The 21,277-nt window shown below is 45.8% G+C and overlaps 1 protein-coding gene across 4 annotated transcripts in view; it reads left to right on the top strand.

Annotated features, from left to right (window-relative positions):
* The first annotated feature begins 1,972 nt into the window (after positions 1-1,972).
* The window catches only part of LOC119182049 (venom metalloproteinase antarease TserMP_A-like), a 62,362-nt gene continuing 43,057 nt past the window's right edge, over positions 1,973-21,277 (top strand). For 3 of the 4 annotated variants that reach the window (XM_075872018.1, XM_075872020.1, XM_075872017.1), the window contains exons 1-3: positions 1,973-2,225; positions 5,300-5,460; positions 18,151-18,243. In XM_075872018.1, coding sequence (XP_075728133.1) covers positions 2,150-2,225; positions 5,300-5,460; positions 18,151-18,243 — 330 coding nt within the window. In that variant the 5' untranslated portion in view covers positions 1,973-2,149. The remainder of the gene's footprint in view (positions 2,226-5,299; positions 5,461-18,150; positions 18,244-21,277) is intronic. The other variant, XM_075872019.1, reaches the window with a different exon arrangement.

Genomic DNA, 21,277 nt, shown 5'->3' with positions numbered 1-21,277 from the left:
GAGATGCCGAGCTTGAAACCATATCATGAACTCTAATCACATCGGGAAGCCAGGAAATGCTGCTGAGGTTGGTGGGCTACTGGCTGTGTCCTCGGAAAGAGAACTGACCATAGTTATCTCGCTGACTCTGTGCAGTATACCTTTTCCTCCTCTCTATAAAATCACTACAGATACTGTTCCTCTCACGCCAGTGCATGCCGAAAGTGATTTATAAATAAGGAAATGAAAAGGACTATACGACCAGGGACAAGAGGGGGTACAACATCAGCACCTGCAGAATTCTTTCATATAAACTGATGAGAGTCCATTTCCGTGAGTCACCCATCTTTGGCTATACTTGCTAGTGAAACGCTAGTACTCGAGAAGGGCTAAATGGCATTACGGGAGGGGGTTGTCAGACGATGTATGCTTGTCTCCCTTTCTCTGTAGCATCATTACCTAAGGGTATGTTAGTAATGGTGGCACGCAATACAAGGCTTGGCTATACATTCCAACGTGCTAGTACTAATGAACTCATTTCATAGAAATTCAGGTGTCGGCGTCGATGTGATTGGTTGTCAGTGAAAGATTGTTTTAGCTATGTCTGAAAAATTTACAAAGATGCAAATAAGTCACTAAAGATTGAAATACTTTGGTGTGAGTACGAATCGAACTCGGGCCATTCGCGTGGAAAGCAGGTGTTCTACCACGGAGCCACGCTATTGGTGTAAACTTCTTCGGAAAGAAGTCAACGTGATTGTCATGTAGTGAGAAAAGCTTTCTTAACACATGCAATATTGCGTGGCATCAGCATAAGATGACGCGACCTCTTTTTTTTGTTTCGATAAAGTTCATTTACACTCTGCAGAAAATGAAAAAAAATGCATAACGTCTATGTGCCACGGCAAACATCACTATGTTGTAGTCCACACATCATTGCTACAATTTACATGACACACGTGGCATGCATGAACAAAAGAACACCATGGTGTATAATGATACAGTGAACACAAATGTAAGATGATACAGTAGATGTAATTGAAAAGAAATCGGTTACAAAAGGAATTATGAAAGAATACTCGACGGGCCCTGTTTTGCACAACTTCGGTCGAAATATGAGTTGAACGCTTTTGTGGTCAACACTGACAAAAGGGCATGACCAATACCACAAAACTGGTTTTTTTCTACGACTGTTTTCTTCTTTCCTAAACTACTTTGCTCATGGCATTACTGGCAAGATACGCATACTTTTCCACCCTCTTGAAAATGCAACAAGGAACGACACTCTCAGCTGACCACTTCCAAGTCTGACTAATAATAACAATTGTGAGGGGTTTCTATGGCTTAAAGCCTCGACATTTATAATATAGACGCCTCGGGAGAGGAGTGGTAATTTTGACAAACTCGTTCAAATAAACAGCGTAAACGAAAACAAGGATTAGTGGAGCAAAGCGAGATAAACAGTGCTGCCACGTAGAGCGTTCTCATGCAACCAACTTCGACCACCTGGGCTAATTTAATGGGTGCCTAAACGTAGGCACACGAGCCTCAAGGATTTCTCGTCACTCGAAAGGCGGCAGCCGTTATCGGGATCTCGCAACCTGCGGGTCAGCTGTGAAGCGTCGTAATCACCAGCAACGGTGGCATGTTAACTTTGAGTATATAATGTCAAACACCTGCAAAAATATTAGATTTATGATATAGACATTTTGAAAGTGTGGACCAATATCTAGATAAATAACTTACACTTATTATTCAAGCCTTTGGTCGACACTTTCAGCAACGGGAAGAATTCGAGGGGTGTTCTCGTAAGCAGTTCATGTACCTTCTGCAAGCGTCACCGGCTGGAATCAGGAGCATGCTGTCAGCAACTGGAATGCATGACAGAAGAAAGGGTGACATTTCGTCCATCGAAAGCTATGCCGGGTCAACAGATGCATGAATAATTCAGAAATGAACAAGACAAATGAAGTTCTGCTGAGGTAAATGTTGCCATTTGGAAAAAACCATGACCGCGAGTGCGAAAATTTTTCATTAACAGCCTTAGTGCTCATAATAGTAGCTGAAATGTCTGTTTTTACATGTAATAAAGATGGGCAGAACGAATTCGCAATGTAATTTGCTGAATATTTAACAGTTTGTTTGATCCGAAGTCGAAAGGGAGTGGGCAATGGAGTCTTCCAGACAAGCAACAGTAATAGTCACGGCCCTTCTGTTTTGTCTTCTAGGGACCACAGCTCATTCAGGTAAGATATCTCTTTTGTTCAAAGCAAATGACCCGCTATCCCCGCAGAAGAATGTATAAGCTCGTGCACTCTTATAGTTAGACAAACAAATATCGCTTAATAAGTAGAATAAAAGACCCATTCTCCAATGCACCTGTCTGAATGTATGAGGCCACGTGGTACGGGATTCCTAATGTGTGCCCTCAACGTTCAATCTATGCAACAACTCGAATACAGTGCATAATCAGTGGCCGTTGATGCTGAACGTTGTAGTAATGAATACACTAGTTGGCGTGAGGTGCATTTTAAAAGAAATTCTCAGTCGTCAAATGCGAGCTGTCATGGGACCTGCGTGCTCTATCCTAATACATATTATTCGGGGAATTCAACCCGTGCGTGTGCATTGCTAGTCTAGAAAATCGCAGGAACGAGACACAGGCGTGTGGCGGCAGAAGAAGCACAGCCTTTCTCCCTCTCCTTCAACAGTAAGACATCTTTGGAAGATATGATTGAAGATTTCTTAATGTAATTCCTTAGAAAGCATTCCTTACTGCTAATACCAAAAGATACCACAAGATTATCCGTCGCACAATCTCTTTTCTTGAAAAAAGTCTCTTTAGGAAAGAGCCACTGTGTGGACACGTGCAATATTTCGGCTCTACGCACTTCAAGTAGTCTATCAATCCAACCTTGCACTGTACATTGATGAAAGGAGGAGAGAACAGACAGTACCTTCAATAAAACAAATGAATTTCCTCGGCTGAAGTAGGGGATGTCGGTTATTCAGTCAGGAGCTTATGCTCCTCGGCGGCTGCCTGTGTGAGTGCCGTGACCCGGACCAGTCTGTTAGGGTCAGGACTGAGCAGTGTGCTGCCCCACTGCTTCGCTGTAGCTTCCTGGTATTCTCAAATCGGGAAGGGACCACGCAAAATAGGCGTGGTCCCAATAGGGTCGAATCGAGATACAATCTCAAGACATGACGAATACTTCAGCAACTAAGGGGCTCTAAAAAATCCGCGTGTATTTTTTTTTCGTGACTTTGAGCTACAGAGTGGTGTTTGTCACTTTTTATTTATTGAACCTTCCAACACCTCGCTGGAGCGCGCAGAACTGTTTTGTAAAATCATGAAAGCACATTTATGGGCACCGTTCACTGGCAAGAGGGGGCTGTGTTTTCTCAAAATGGCCCTCTAAAAACCGCGCACCTCGAGAGTCTCACGGTGCCCGACAATGTGGAAGTACGCCGCTGCTTGCTGCGCTATCGCACCGACGGGCACGACGCCGACGCGGCGACATCCTTCACGCTAGTGTGCGCGTGGCTTTCAAGGCTCTCACCGGGTTAGCGAAGTCGATTGCGTTCGCGAATGGTGACGTTGACACTTACGAGGCGCAAGCCAGGGAAGCCGGACGCAAGCGTCGGCAGCGGAAGACCAATGACACCGACGAGGTGCGAGTCACGAACGCCGATCGCGTTCGAGAATACAGACGGCGCACGGGTAACACCGACGAGATGCGAGCCAAAGAAGCCGGTTGCAAGCGTCTTCAACGTGTCCTGCCACTCGTGTCTTTGCGTTTCAATCAGACGTTTACTCGAGTAAACGCTACACCGAATTTCACTTCAAACCGTTCTTCCAGCACCCGTTTCGACACCCGTTTCAACCGGGTCAATCCCATGCGCACCGCTGCGGTTTCGCATCCCATCAGGGTTTCCTTCGGGGAGATAGTTAATTTTGTTCTTTTTTGAGGAAAGGTATTGTTCCATTGCTTTCATTAGAATAGAAAACCATGTGACAGATTTGTGGCATTCAAGGGAATCTGAAAGACCTAAAAATCACTTGTAACGTTTAAAGACGCTTTGATCCTCGCTGCTTTCGTAACGTGAAGTAGGAGTTCTAAAAATTGAATGAATATAGCCTTGCCAGTCATTTACAGTCACTCTTACGCTTTCAATATTTATACGTTTTAGCAGCCTTTGTGCATGGAACTCTTCATACAGTGTTCGCCATAATCACTGTTCCCTTCTTTTGCCCCATGAACTGACACTCTTTCGCCATCAAATGTCCCTTGTGCTATAAAACACCATACATAGATGTGATGTCATGAACGCATATTACACTATTCTGAAAAAGAAACAAGGCCCGTGTGCTCAGATTCAGGTGCACGTTAAAGAACCCCAGGTGGTCAAAATTTCCGGAGCCCTCCACTACGGCGTCTCTCATAATCATATGGTGGTTTTGGGACGTTAAACACCACAAATCGATCATCATCAATCAATGAAAAAGAAACAAAGGCGGCGGCCACAGGGATTTTTGAGAGGCTGAACGAATGCCGTGACGTCATTCTCGGTATATGAAGTTGCTTGCAACTTGAGACATGCTGATGCGTGGCCTCATCGATTAGCTCAAGCAACGGCACGTCACGAGTTATTCGCGGAAGCAACAGTTCAATATACGAAAGACGCTTGTTGACGCAGCACTCAGACGTTTGCCATTAATTCAGATTTTTATTTTACTCCAGCTGCGCAAGTCTCACCTGTGCTATCGTCTAACAGCGGCGGCGGGGGCGTTCAGCTAGCGGAGGAAGCGTTTCGTAGGAGTGAAGCACGGCTTCGCCAAGGAACCTCATGATGGCGCTAGCTTCTAAGCTCTCTTTTTCAGAGTGCCTCGCGTGGGTAGGGCACGACAAACGTTTCATTCACCTACTTTACAGCTCTTAGTGCAACTACTTCGTAAGAAATTAGGACATCGCCAACAATAATCTCGGGCCTTGCTGGAAGCGAAGTTTTATGCAATTCTAAAACTTGTTCTGCTTCCGTGTGCGCTACCAGGACATGTCCTTGAGGGCCACTGCGTTATCGTTTCCTCAAGAAGGTATGGTTATTTCTCAAGAAAAGAAAAAAATGATGAAGCTAAAATTTTAAGGCTTGTGTTTTTGTCTGAAACAAAAGAACAACTGACAAGAACCGATGTCATGAAACGTATCCAGGATGTTATTAGTAGGCAGTGTAAAGTAAATAGATAAATTACCATTGAAATAACACGTCACTGTTTCTCACTCAACAACAAAAACTCATTAGCCTTGCCTTACCCTTTCAGGAACCCTCGTGTACCCGAGACTCCTTGAAAGCAGGGCCGACGACGCCAACATCTTGCTGCACGTCAATGAAGCACTGACGCTGAACCTTCGCAAAAGCTCAATACTCGCGAAAGAATTTGTCATTACATCCACCACGAAGAATCATTCACATAGGGTGGTGGTAAGTTTTCAAGTGCCTAGTCTATCTAGAAGCTGACTGGCAGACTTATAGAGGGAGCATAATTTCGCCGGCCCTCGGTGACGTTGACATTCACGGGCAGGCACGCGCTGGTGTTTGAGATGTGCAAAATGTTTCGTGTTCAATAGGTACAGGGACTCCGCAGGGGCGTCTGCGCAAGCAGGCGTTTGGTGTGTAGCAACACTACGGACCCGAGACAACGGGGGGATTTCGACCTCCCCCCACACTTCGCCGTGTGTGGCTTAGCCATTTCCGGGGAAAAGGGAATCCCGGGGGTTGAGCCGATGCTGTGTGATTGGACCTTTGGAGCCCCCCAGCAGGTGCAAAACACCCCTTTGGCCCTGGCTTCACGTAGATGGCACGCCTGGACGGACCCACCCACGGGAAATCGGCAGTCGCCTTTTCCTGTCTCCCTCTCCTCTCAGATTTTCGCCCTTTTCTCACTTTCATACTTTCCTATCCTCTCCTCATTTCTCTTTACTTGCATCTTCCAGGGAGCAAGCGTTAGCCTTGTGTATGTGCCCTTTCTTGGTGACATAATATTGGGTTATAGTGGCTTTGTACAGCGTCTACCTTTGCAGGGTCCTTCGTTCGCGGAGGTGGCAAGAATGGGGGCAGTGCCCCCAATTCCGCTGCGCCCGCTCGTACCACACAAAGTGGACGGGCAGCAGCGCTATTCGTCCCCTCAGTGGACATAGCACAGGGTCTTCCGCCAACAAAAGGCTTCAGGCCTCTGAACCTGAAGCCCCAGGGCATTCTGTTTTGACCCATAGCCCTAAGACATCCGCGCCCACACGCGCGAACCGCGAGCGGGCATTCAGCACCTCGTACGAGGTGATGGACACAACAGCAAGTCCAACAAGGTCTCCGGTGCCGAAGGACCGGCGTGGCTCTTTGGAACGCGCCAGAAAATCAAAAACCATCATGACGGGGCTTGACAAGGGTTCTTGACTTGACGCAATATTTCTTTAGTACATACAGCACTCATTCACACTCATAACAAATACACAAATATTACAATGGAACGTCAGAGGACTACTTAGAAACCTCGACAATATCCAGGAACTCTTACACAAAAATTCACCAAACGTGCTGTGTGTACAAGCGACACACTTAAATTCTAGAAACACCATTTCTCTACGCCATTGTGTAATATTGAGAAAGGATCACAATGACGCTATGGCATCATCTGGGGGCGTAGCATGTACACATCTACCACTACAAATATTGCTTGACGCAGCCGCTGTTAGAGCAGTTTTTAACCAACTTGTCACCATCCGCTTTCTTTACATACCTTCTCAGTACCGTCTCGAAAAACACGAATTCCAGTCCCTTATAGACGACCTACCGGAACCTTATGCCGTCTTTGGGAACTTAAATGCACAGAATGGTATATGAGGCTACTCTCGCTGCGATGCACGAAGTCGTCAAATCGAACAGTTTCTCTTTTCTTCGGGTCCGTGTCTGTTTAATGTGAAAGAACCAACACACTTTAGCCTCGCCAACAAAGTCTGCTCATGCATCGATCTCTGAATTGTGTCCCCATCGCTTTTACCCCTACTTCAATGGAAAGTGATCAACAAACCTTTGGAAGTGACGTCTTTCTAATCATCCTAGGCACATCGATAGACAAAGGTCCTCCGCAGGTTCCCAGATGACAGACAGACAAATCGCACTGAAAAAAGTTCAGAGAAGCTATTCGCTTTAGTTGGTTTCACATATGTGTATTAAGTAGAGATACAGCTGTAGACATTTTTACAGCACTTCTTATCGATGCTGCAGCAAATTGTATCCGACAATCTGGACCGCTCACCAAACGACGCGTCCCTTGGTAGAACAGTGATTGTCGAAGCGCTCGAAAAAAGCTAAATAATGCTTGGAGGCTGTCCTGGAACTCACCGACAGCCGAGAACTTTGACAATTTTTAAGATCATAAAGTCTCAAGGCAGAAGAACGCACAGGCAGGCGATTAGGAAAAGTTTGCACAACTTTTTATCCGGAATCGATTCATATACACCGGAGGAGAAGGTCTGGAACCTTGTAGTCAAGATAGTGGTACGGCAATCTCACCCACTTCCTCTTGTGAAAACACAAGGCGACAGCTTCGAGGACCAAGTGAACTCTACTTGGGTGCACTTCGAACAGGTCTCGAGCTCGTCACACTATGCCACATCGTTCCAGCGATACAAAACAATAATCGAAAGACAGAAACTCGAGCGCAAATCCACAAACCAAGAAGCATATCATGAACCTTTAGCTTTAGCTCAACTACAGGCATCACTAACTTGATGCAATACCTCTGCCCCAGGCTCCGACGGTGTAGTATACGAAATGTTAAAGCACTTGTCCTGTGAAACACAAAAAGCCCTTCTCCACTTGTATAATGCCGTTCGGATTTCCGGCGAGATCCCTCTGCCTAGAAAGAAGCCATTGTAACTCTAATTCTAAAGCAAGGAAAATAGCCATCTTATGTTGCTAGTTACAGGTCGATTGCATTGGCAAGTTGATTATATAAACTTTCGAAAAGACAATTAACTGCTGCCTTCTCTACTTTCTAGAAACAAACAATCTACTGGATGCATACCAGTGCAGATTTTGTGTGGGTAGTTCCAGCACTGACCATCTGTTACGAATCAAAGCACAGATCCTTGATGCTTTTTCTTAATCAATTCTTTCTTTCACTGTTTGTCGATATGGAAAAATATAACGATACCACCTGTCGCTTCGGCATACTGCGAGACCTCTCACTATTAGGTGTCCGAGGTAAAATGCTGACCATTAACGAAAGCTATTTGTCCAACCGCACTTTTTTGTACGGGTGGGGAATGTCTTCTCACGAACTTTTGTCCAGAAGACTGGAGTACCACAAGGTGGTGTCTTGAGCTGCACACTTTTTATTATAAAAATTATACCCTCCGTTCCTGTATTCCACGCAATATGTTTTATTGCGCACACGTTGACGATAGGCAGATAGTTTACAAATCATGCAACCTTGCAATGTGTGAGCAGCAGCTTGAACTTGGTTTGAATAAGGTTACAAAATAGGCAGATGAGGATGGGGTCATTTTTGACCCGCAGAAAAGCACGTGTGTTTTATTTACAAGTAAAAGAGGTCTGACCCGATCGGATTATTGACCTCCACCGACAGCAATTGGCTGTGAAAAGTGAACTTAAATTTCTAGGCTTAGGCTTAGACAAAAAATTAATATTTTTCCGTCACCAGAAAATTCTAAAGAACAATTGCCTGAAAGCTCTAAATATGCTCAAGGTTTTGTCGCGGGCATCATGGGGCAGTGATAGAAAATTGCCTGATGAATTTTTATAAATGCCTCATACTCACCCGCTTAGATTACGGAGCTCCCCGCAGGGGCGCCTGATAAAGCAGGCGTTTGGTGTGTAGCGACACCACGGACCCGAGCTAACGGGGGAGTTTCTACTCCCTCCCACGCCTAGCCGTGGGTGGCTTTGCCGTGTCCGGGGAAAAGGGAATCCTGGGGGTTGAGCTGACACTGGGTGATTGGACCTTTGAGGCCCCCCGGCAGAGGCAACACACCCTTTTGGCCCCGGCTTCACGTAGACGGCACCCCTGGGCTGACCCACCCAGGGGAAATCGGCAGTCGCCTTTTCCTATCCCTCTCTCCCTACATCTTCGTCTTTATCTCTTACTATTTATCTGTCCTGTCTTCTACTGTCTTCCGTTTACTTCCAAACTTCCTGGCGGCTAGGGTTAACCCTGTGCAAATAGCCTACCTTGGTCTAGGCGCATTGGGTTATAGTGGCGTTGTACGGCTGGCGTCTGCAGGTTTCAGCATCCGTAAACTTGCAGCGTCCCCTCGTTGGGCTCCGTGGTGGGTGGCCGCCAACGCTACTGAACAACATACAATTAGCATGCACAAAGCATTTCCTTTACTTAGTGATCGTGCCTCCTCAAAGCGGGTACGCACCGAAGATATCAATTTTTTCATCCGGCCAAGACAAACCTTTCCTCATTTCCACGTCATACACTGCGAGAAACTAACAAGCAAGCAAGAACAGTATCCCCCTTCGTAGTGGCTAGGTCCTTAACCGAAAGTCTCGGTGCCGGGTACAAGGTTACCAAAATGGCCAGTGGAGATCTACTCCTTGAAATACGTGACAAAGACCAATTCGATAAACTGAACACCCTCACAACGTTTGGAGACACACCCATCAGTATTACGCCACACAGGTCTATGAACTCATCTCGCGGGGTCGTATCGGACGCAGATTTGCTTGACCTGACCGAAGCTGAACTTCTTGAAGGATGGAAGAGCGAGAACGTGACAAACGTACAGCGTATTAAGATAAGAAGAGATCAAAAGGAAATACCAACAAAACACTTAGTACTGACCTTTGCTTCGAGCGATTTGCCGGAAACAATCGAGACTGGGTATACGAAGACATCTGTGAGGCCATATATTCCCAACCCCCGCCGTTGCTTCCATTGTCAGAGATATGGCCAGGGCTCGCAAAGCTGTCGTGGCCAGAGAACTTGTGCTATGTGTGGAGTCGTGGGCCATGCGTCCGACAACTGCGAAGCACCTGCACACTGTGTAAACTGTGGCGGTAATCATGCCGCGTACTCACGTTCTTGTTCTTTCTGGAAAAAAGAAAAAGAAATCATCACTTTAAAGATAAAATAAAACATTACATTTAAGAAGCAAGAAAAAGAGTCTCGCCATTTTATGGCCCTACATATGCTGATGCGGCGCGCCAGGGGGCAGTGTCGCACTAGCCCTCGCCACTCCTTCGGCCTGCGCAGAGCGAGCCATTGGCTGTGGCGCCTGCCCCCAAGGCGGCAGTAGTTGAGTCTACTCCGCCTACTATTGAACAGAGACCAGGGACTCCAGGGTCCTCGGGTCTCAAGGCCTCACCTCGCCAGGCGAGGCCCAAGCTTCGAAAAACCACCAGCTCGCATGAGCGGGCATGGATACGGCGGCACCCCTTGTGCCAAAAGAACGGCGCGGCTCTTTGGAGCGCGCCAAGAGAACTAAAAAGCTCATAACAGGGCCTGATAATAGCCCTGTTATTTGAGCTCGACCTTTCAGCTTAAACAAGTCACTCCCTTAACGTATACACAGCACTACTTTACTTCCAATATGGAAACACAAATTATACAATGGAACGTCAGAGGACTGCTTAGGAACCTCGACGACGTCCAAGAGCTTTTATACAAACACTCACCTCAAGTGCTGTGTGTACAGGAAACACACCTAAAATCCTCCAATACAAATTTTTTACGTGCTTACGTCATATACCGAAAGGACCGAGATGATGCTGTTGCGTCATCCGGTGGCGTAGCCATTATTATTAACCAAGGAGTAGCGTGTACACATTTACCACTCCAAACATCCCTTGAGGCAGTGGCTGTTCGAGCGGTACTTTTAAACAAACTCGTCACCATTTGCTCTTTGTATGTACCTCCCCACCACCGTCTTGAAAGACGTGAATTTCAGTCTTTAATAGACGAACTGCCTGAACCCTATTTGCTTCTTGGCGACCTAAATGAACATAGTGGACTGTGGGGCAATTCTCGCTGTGATGCACGAGGTCGTATCATTGAACAATTTCTCTTCTCTTCCGGTGCCTGTTTGTTGAATAGGAAAGAGCCAACATACTATAACGTTGCCAACAAAACTTACTCGTCTATAGACCTCAGCATCGTATCACCTTCACTCCTACCCCTACTGAAATGGAAAATCATAAATAATCTATATGGAAGTGACCATTTTCCTGTAGTGTTGAGTTCACAAACAACATATGAATGTCCTCTACATGTTGCCAAATGGCTGATAAACAAAGCAGACTGGGAACAGTTCCACAACACTACACGTTTGAGTTGGACAGACATGTGTAGGTTAAACATAGATGAAGCTGTGAAGTACTTCACAGCTTTTCTAACTGACGCAGCAGCCAGGTGCATACCGCAAACATCTGGAATGCCCGGCAAACGACACGTCCCATGGTGGAACACAGAGTGTCGTAATGCACGAAAGGAACAGAACAGGGCATGGAGATTGCTGCGCAACTCGCCAACAGCGGAAAATCTTGACACGTTCAAGAAAATAAAGTCTCAAGGAAGGAGAACGCGTCGGCAGGCCAGAAGAGAAAGCTGGCAGAAGTTTTTGTCAGGGATCAATTCATACACACAGGAGGCAAAAGTCTGGAACATGGTCGGTAGGATAGCAGGAAAACAAGTACACACACTTCCACTCGTAAACACTCAAGGTGATACCTTGGAAGATCAGGCAAACTTCCTCGGGGCACACTTTGAACGGGTATCCAGCTCGTCCCACTATACTGACACTTTCCAAAAATACAGAACAAGAATAGAAAAGCAGAAACTCGAACACAAATCCACTAGATACGAGGCATATAACCAAGCTTTCAGTCTAGCGGAGCTCCGAACATCTCTAAACTCCTGCAGCACTTCTGCCCCAGGTTTTGACCGTGTGGTGTATGAAATGCTAAAAAACCTACCAGCCGAAACACGAAAAACCCTACTTTGTCTGTACAATGCTATCTGGTTTTCTGGCACTATTCCTACCTCCTGGAAAGAGGCTATTGTTATTCCCATTTTGAAAGAGGGCAAGGACCCTTCTTTACCCTCGAGTCATAGGCCTATAGCACTTACAAGCTGCTTGTGCAAAGTCTTCGAAAAAATGATAAACTGCCGACTTGTACATTTTCTTGAAACAAATAATTTGCTCGACCCATTTCAGTGCGGGTTTCGAGAAAGTAGATCCACCACAGACCACCTTGTTCGTATCGAGGCACAGATCAGAGATGCGTTCGTCCATAAACAATATTTTCTCTCTGTGTTCCTCGATATCGAAAAGGCTTATGATACTACATGGCGTTACGGAATTCTAAGAGACCCGTTCCACCTTGGTGTGCGCGGAAGAATCTTTCATATAATCGAAAGTTACCTGTCAAACCGGACATTCCATGTCCGTCTGGGCAGTGTGCTCTCCCAAACATTTGTCCAGGAAACAGGCGTGCCACAAGGTGGTGTGCTTAGCTGCACACTTTTTATTATTAAAATGAATTCTTTGCACTTGTCCATTCCCCGCAATATGTTCTATTGTACATATGTCGACGACGTTCAGCTTGGCTTCAAGTCATTCAACTTGGCCATGTGTGAGCGGCAGGTTCAGCTGGGTTTAAATAAGATCTCCAAAATGGGCAGATGAAAACGGATTTCGACTTAACCCACAAAAAAAATGCCCGCAGCTTCCCTCGGGGGAACACTGAGGAGGATGCGGACCATATAATTGGTTAACGGGGTGTTAAAGTGCGACTTACTTGGGTCGATGGCTAAATTGGTTAACGTGGTTGTGAAATGGGGTGTTAAATTGCGACTTACTTGGGTCGATGGCTAAATTGGTTAACGTGGTTGTGGGAGGGGGTGTTAAATGAGTGAACACGTACACACGTATGCGAAAGGGCGGCGCTTCTCGAAGGGACGTCGATAATTCTGTTTGTGGATTCGTTGGAATTCATTTCACCGCGACCTTGGACGTCGACGCGCCGTACAAACCAACCGACGAGCGGCAACTGAGCGAGCGAGCGCCGACCTTGAGTATATATACAGCACGACGGCGCATGCACTGTCAGCTGTTGAATGTTCTCGAAGCGCGACGCCACATGCGCGTCCACTGGACAATCAGGAGAATTGTAGATGTCGAACGCGGTGTGTAGAGGAGGAAGGGTGCACAGATGGTGGAGGAGTGAAGCGCGCGCGGTGTGTAGAGGAGGAAGGGATGCACAGATGCTGGAAGAGTGGGCGACGGCGCGACGGCGCATGCGCGCGCGTCAGCTGTCGAATGTTCGAGAAGCGGTGTGGACGGCGCGGACGACGCGGACGGCGCACTACAAGGCGCGAGTATAAGATGCTCCGCATCTAAAAAGCACGTGTGTCTTGTTCTCTCGAAAGAGAGGCATGCACTCGGAACCCGACATTCATCTGAACGGGCAACAACTGTCCGTCAAAGCCGAGCATAAATTCTTAGGCTTAATCTTGGACAACAAGTTGACCTTCGTACCCCACATAAAGTATTTAAAAACAAAATGTTTAAAAGCCATGAATGTTATAAAAGTGTTGTCACTTACTACGTGGGGTAGTGATAGGCAATGCCTCATAAATCTGTATCGAAGCCTTATTCGCACCCGCTTAGATTATGGGGCCATTGTTTATCAGTCAGCGACTCAAAGTGCTTTGAAGATGCTGGATCCCGTGCACCATTCGGGCATCCGCCTTTCTACGGCTGCTTTTCGCACCAGCCCCGTAGAAAGCCTTTACGTTGAGTCAAATGAGTGGTCGCTTCATCTGCAAAGAACCTACATGCCCTTTCTATATTTCCTTAAGGTGAAAGCAGACAAGAGGCACCCCTCATACTCTCCTAATAATGACTTGTCGAGCTCCATTCTTTTTCAAAACAGGCCTTCAATGAGGCAGCCCTTCTCAGTTCGCCTGAAGGGTCTAGCTGAGGACACTGGAGTGTCACTCGAACACAGTTTAATGGCTCCTGTAGCATACCCGCCACCGTGGCAGTGGCAGACTATAGATTGCGATGTGTCTTTTTTAGAAGTTACTAAACATGCGCCTATTGCCCATATTCGAACATACTTCTTGGAACTTCAACACAAATACACACGTCCTGAGTTTTTTACAGATGCCTCTAAGTCTAACTCCTCTGTGTCCTACGCTGCTGTTGGCCATTCCTTTTCGGATGCTGGCCCTCTACATCCAGGTACAAGTATCTTCACAGCGGAAGCTTACGCGATACTTGTGGCAGCTAAACACATCAAACAATCACAAATACAAAAAGCAGTAATTTATACAGACTCCCTCAGTGTGGTAACGGCTCTGCACAGTCTTAAAAAACAAAAAAACCCTGTCCTCGTTTCACTTTACTCCATTTTATGCACCCTCTACACACTCAACAGACATGTTGTTGTGTGCTGGGTGCCAGGGCACCGTGAGATTCAAGGCAACGTGATGGCGGATCAGCTTGCTGCATCCGCCCACGAAAGCACCGCCATTACACCGACATCAATCCCGGCCCTTGATCTTAAGCCGTCCCTCAAACGAAAACTCAGGAACTACTGGCAGAGCAAGTGGGATACACACACACAAAACAAACTACACGTTATCAAGCCACACCTTGGTCATTGGACACCAGTATCAAAATCATGTCTAACAGAGGTAACACTAACAAGACTCAGGATAGGACACATATACACGACACACACACACATCTTTTGTCCGGTGGTGATCCACCAATATGTGATAAATGTGGTGAGGCATTAACAGTTCTTCACGTTTTAATTCAATGTAAACATTTAAACACTCTAAGAAGACAACACTTCCCACTATCCTACCGACAACATATACCTTTACACCCTGCAATGTTCGTCGGTAGGGAACCGCTTTTTAGCCACAAATCATTATTAGCGTTTTTAAAGGAAATTCATAATTTTCATATCATATACCCGGGCATACCGTAGCACGACCTCTCTAGAGAGGTTTTTGCTGCGGTGGCTACACAGGAAAGCACTTGCCTCACGGCCCTTGCACGCAAGGGTACTAACGTGTGAGGTACTTGTGCTAATGCCATACATGTCCACCATCGTTTTTCATTATCACCAACTTTTGTCACCTATTCACACCACACAAACCTTTCACGGCATGGTCATGATTTTATTACTTGTATGTTTTTACCCGCTTTACTGCGAGGAATTTTATGGCCCTTATACAGCCGCTAATCACAACCATTGTCCACATTCCTGTCTCATGAACTGGCGCTCTTTGGCCATCAAATGGCCCTTGCGCCAAAAAACACCATATATCATCATAGATTACGGAGCTATTGTCTATCAGTCTGCCGCACCAAGCACTCTGAAAATGCTTGACCTGGTCCATCATTTAGGCATTTGTCTTTCTATGGGTGCTTTTTGCTCTAGTCTCGTACAAAGCCTGCACGTGGAGTCGAACGAGTGGTCGTTGCAGCTGCAGAGGACTTACATGTCTTTTGTGTATTACCTCAAAGCAAATGCAGACAACAAGCACCCCTCACACTCCACCCCACCGCGGTGGTCTAGTGGCTAAGGTACTCGGCTGATGACCCGCAGGGCGCGGGTTCGAATCCCGGTTGCGGCGGCTGCATTTCCGATGAAGGCGGAAATGTTGTAGGCCCGTGTGCTCAGATTTGGGTACACGTTAAAGAACCCCAGGTGGTCTAAATTTCCGGAGCCCTCCACTACGGCGTCTCTCATAATCATATAGTCGTTTTGGGACGCTAAACCCCACATATCAATCAACCCCTCACACTCCGTAATAATTGACTTGTCCAGTTTCACACTGTATGATAACCATCCTTTGTTCCGACAGCCCGACTCGCTTCGAGTGAGAGGCCTCGCTGAGGAAACGGCAGTGCCAATTTTTTATCAGTGTCTGATTGCTCCTGCCGCGCATCTGCCACCGTGTCAATGGCAGCTCATAGAATAGGACATATCCTTCGAAGAAGTTACGAAACACGAACGTGTGTCACATATTTGCGTGTAGTTCCTAGAGCTTCAACACAAATACAATTGTCCTGACTTCTTCACAGATGCCTTTAAGTCTCACACTTCTGTGTTGTACGCAGCAGTCGGCCCATGTTTTTCGGTGGCTGGCTTGCTGCATCCTGGTACGACCATCTTCACTGCATAAGCCTACGTGATACTTGCGGCCAATCAAAACAATCAAAAGTAGAAAAGGCAGTAACTTACACAAATTCCCTAATCATCGTAAAACCTTTGAAAATTCTTAACAAACACGAAAACCACGTCTTTGTCTCACTTTATTCATGTCTTTGCACAATGAACAAGTCTAAACAGCATGTTAGAGTATGCTGGCTAAAAGAACACCCCAAAATCCAAGGTAACGTGATGGCGGATCGCTTAACCGCATCTGTCTACGACAGTGCTGTAATACACCCACAGCTATCCATGCTCCTGACCTAAAACCAAATCTTAAACGAAAGCTCAGAGCTTATCGGCAGATCACATGGGATAGCTAGACAGAAAATAAATTACACATCATCAAGCCGTTCATCGGTCATTGGCCACCGGTATCAAAATCACGCCACCCAGAAGTTAAACTTGCAGGGCTACGAACAGGACATTCACACAACACACTCATACCTTTTGTGCGGTAGTGATCTACCTTTGTGTGATAAATTTAGTCAATCACTCACCGTCAACCACATCCTCATACAATGTAGTGAGTTCGACTGTATTAGAAAAAAAAATCATTTTTCGTTAGCATACCGTGAACACATTCCACTTCATCCTGGGATGCTCATTGGCAAAGAACGACTTTTTGAATATCAATCAGCATTTGCATTTTAAATAAAATTCAAAGCTTCAGCATCATATACAAGAAAAATCCGTAGCATAACCTCTCCGCAGAGATTGTTGCAGCGGTAGCTACTTTGAGAAGCACCTGCTTCTCACGCTTTGGTTTCAAAGGGGTTGAGAAGGCATTCATGCTATTTTGCAATAGCTCACTTCTAAATACCATGGTCACTTGCAATTCATCGTACACCCATGCATCCAATCGCGTATCACTGTCATAATTTTATACTTCATACACACATTTTACGCTTTTATACAGAACGTGATTTTAGGTCTTTATACAGCCGTAACACACCCTCCCATTGCAATCATTGGTCATTGCCTACGTCACATCAAAGACATGGCGCTCTTTGGCCACCCATGGCCATCGCGCCGCAAAACTCCACTAATCATCATCATCAATACAAAAAAAAACTCCTTCCTCATTCTTCCTTCTCTTTTGCATCTCGCCTATACTGAACTGTACACATCTATTCTAAGGTTTATTTTTCAACTGCATTGCTATGGGCGAGAGAAGAACGAGGTACAAATAAAGTACAAAAAACACAAAGGGAAGAAACACAAAGAAAGATAGAAAAAGAACAAAAAGAAATAGAGTGAGAGCAAGAGATTGAAAGAAAGAGTGAGAAATTGAAAGGAAGCATAGCGCAGCAAGTGCAGTGTAGCGCCACAAGGAGTCGTGAGAGGGAAGTGAGGACGAGGAGGAATATTTTAATGGGAAATAGGAGGAAAAGGGAAGGAGAGAGGTTAGAGATTAAGTAACCATGCATAGTATGGCATAGTGAGGGGTGGGAAAGAGAAGTGACAGTGAGGAGGAAGGAAATGATGATGATCGTAAATAAGGCATGACATAGCCTTGTATGGTATTGCAAGGTGTTAGAGAGGAAAGTAAAGGGAAGAGGAGGAAAAGCAGGAGGGTAACGCATCAGGTCCCTTTTTTCTACAGTCTTCGCACAACTATTACGGGACTGCCTCAAGTTTTCTTTTTTATTCTAATGCGCATGGTTATATATAATGTAAAAAAACTAAAATAAACCACGTCTTATGGTGAAGGGACTACCAAGTTTGGGCGTTAGTTTCGGGTTTCAATCCCGGACTACACCAAAGTATTTATTCGGTAGCTTGGTGCTACAGCAGGGGCAGAAATTTTCTTTTTCGCAAGCCTTCTTTAACAGCCTTACGAGCTTTAGCAGAAATCATTTAATGTGGGCCAAAGTTTTACTTTTCTTTATTTTCTTTTATTATTCTATCCAGGTAAATGGATTGGAACTCGAGCGGGATTTGTACCACGACACAGAGCACCGCTCTTCGCTTCTTGTCACGAGATATGGAAACGGGGTGGAGGTGGTAAGAGGAGGCTAACCAGCATGTGGCGAAAATTTGTTACGAGATTTCATACCTCAATACATTCATGAGTTCCTGGCAATTCATATTGTATGTCCCTCTGTTTAATCATTTCATTCCCATCTGTACACATAGGGTTTGCGATTTGGAGGTGTGGTTCATCTCCATTCCTTTCTTGTATTTTCTCGCTGCCTTTTGTTTGTTTGATTCGTTGATCCCATAAGTGTGATTTACATTCTAGTACAAAATTCGAGCATCCTTTTTTAGTGATTATCTCTTGAAGAACTGAAAGTGTTCATAACTAAGTAGACAACTAACTTATGGAAAGTCCCGTGCCATGTGGTGACATGAGTAAGTTAGCTTTTTATACTAGTGATCGTTGGTACTTTATAGCAACAGCCGTGTAAGTGGTTTTTTTAAATAACTATATGAGGACCTTAATACATATTGTGAATTCCCAATGTTTATCTACTGCAAATACGCAAAACACACTTTCAATGCATATAATGGAAGTGACCTACAATAAAGGTATTTTATACCTTAGGTTAGGGCAATTCATTTGACGGGCGATGTCCAAACACTAGAAATATAAGTGACAAATGGAGCGAGAGGATGCAGACAGGTGCATTCTTTCAGCTAGAATTCATTTCGTTAAGTGCAAATAAAAGTAAAGGTACACAGGCCTAACAGGTTTACTACGCAAAAAAAGCCGTTGCGATGCAAAACAGAGCCATTATATCGAATAAATACAGATGAAGACAACATATGTGATGAAGTTGTATAGAAGACAGGATGGCATTCTTACATAGGCATCGCCTGAACGAGCCATCTTGGCCACCTCAGCAATATTTCCCGTCAGCTCATTACTGCTTCTGTAAACACTCCTATACCAGTTCTATACAGAGATGCACCAGTCTTTGTAAGTTGAGCTAAAACGCCAGACATTTCCTATGAGCAGATCGCAAAGGTGCTCGTGAAAGTGCACATTTATGCACTTTGACTAGTTTACCTGGTTTTGAAAAACATTTCGTTATGGCATTGACATCAGCGTGGCTGCTTCTAAGCGCAATATTGTCATCTTTGTGACCGAACAACCGAGAAAGGTGCAAGTAAAATAAATAATAAAAAGCTTCGATTCAAGCCCAAATCCCAACCAAGCTTTCGGTGTTGGACGTAGGAGTTCTCCTTCAGATCCATGCTACTTTTTCTTCGTTATCTCCTGTTTTCGTCAAGATAAACTTAACGAACACATCACATTATGCTAAATTCTACCTTCCGAAAAAAGGACTGCATGCAAATACGTCGAAAGTTTATGAACCGTCTCCCCGAAAGGAGCCATGATGAGATGCGAAGCAGCAGCGCTGTGCATGACGTTAATGCGGCTGAAACGGGCGTCGATGCGAGGCTGGAGGAACGGTTTGAAGCGTATTTAGTGTGGCCTTTACTCGAGTGAACGTTTCTTCGAAACGCAGAGACATGGTAGGCGGGTTGGTTTCATGCAAGTTCAATCTTAGATCAACGAGCCGAAAGACTGTTTCCACTTGACGTGCTGGCGAGCGTTGTGGGCGATGGAGAAGGTCGAGCGAGTGAGAAGTGTGTTGCGAGTGGGCTGAGGAGCAACACCACCTGGGTGTGTTGGGAGGAGCCAGCAGCTGCTGCAGGAGAGAGAGTGACGTCAACGTGCACCTTTGACTTGACCTACTTGGCATCGTTCCAACAACTGCGGCGGGGGAACGTGGTGCGGCGCGTTGGCACAGAGACACGGACGGACAGCGTTACACAGGCTGGGCAATGAGCTGCTTCGTATCTAAAAAAATCACAATAAAAGTCATGTATTGTAAGGAATCTCCCTATTGCATGTAATATAACTGTGTAGTTTCGCGAACGAAAGCCATGTATTGTGAGGAGTCTCCATAATGCATGTAATATAACTGTGTAGGTTCGCGTATTGTCCTTTGAACACGTAGTGCGCCCACAGCTTACTTGAAAAAGGAAGAAATAGGGCATAGTAGGCCCTGAACTATGGTTACAGTAGGCATACTAGAATAGTTGGAAGCAGCCGATGTTACGAGCACAGTCGTGCGTTTTCTTACAACACGGCTGAGGCATGGACTGAAAAGCGAAGATGTAATGCAGGTAGTGTTGGAGAAGATATTGTGCACGGGGCCCAATTACACTGTCACGTTCTACACCTGGAAGCGAAGATCGAGCATCCTCCAAGTTTTTTTTAGCATCGAAGGTTTGTTGGCTCATAACCTACGTCCCTGACACCATTGAATCTCTCTGCGCCGGGCAAGTGCACCGGGCAAGTGTGCCGAGCAAAAGAACAGGTGCAACCCCAATGCGCGGCGCAGGCGCGGTGGTAGATGGCTCACGCTGCGCAGCGCGCGCCACACACTCACTGACTCAGTCGTTTCCCCCCACCGAGCGCAGCAGATGCTCTCTTCGCTCGCTCCACACCCTATCGCCTTCATGAAAGCCAGCAACGAGATCAGGCACACAGTCTTTTGCCTCTCATTTCTAAAGAACTTCGCCCATCGGTTGTATTTGCACACGGAACAACTGCTAGTATGTGTCATGCATGGACCTACCAGCTGACGGGGCTTGTCATTGAGCGAAGAACCCTATTATGAAAGAAATGTTTCCCTTCGCCTCATAACTTCGTGATGCCCGGCTTCACTTCACGAGAAACCATGGTTGATGTGAGTCTGAGCCCCGAAATAGTATGAGCCTCGTTGTTCCCTGTGTTTTTCCTATTGATATTTGCGTTTTCCGAAATAAATTTTAAGGTGTTAGTCAATGCCTCGTGGTGTCCACGCGCTTCGTTCTTAACTTGTATTTCTTCATGTCAATAAGAACTCGCGGAGTAGGGTACAAACTAGTTAAAAAATGCGAATGAGTTCTCCGGAAACTCGCTAGGAGGCGGTAGGGTTAAGAAAGAAAACATACAGAACCACTCGTTTGTGGCACGAAGCGACAAGGAAATCCGGGTGGTTCTCTCTTTTGCCTTTCTTAACCCTTCCTCTACCTTGCAGGT

Source organism: Rhipicephalus microplus, chromosome 8 (assembly GCF_043290135.1).
Source record: "Rhipicephalus microplus isolate Deutch F79 chromosome 8, USDA_Rmic, whole genome shotgun sequence".
Classification (NCBI taxonomy): domain Eukaryota; kingdom Metazoa; phylum Arthropoda; class Arachnida; order Ixodida; family Ixodidae; genus Rhipicephalus; species Rhipicephalus microplus.
Note: the sequence above shows the minus strand (reverse complement) of the source record. Positions and strands in the feature narration are given on the sequence as shown.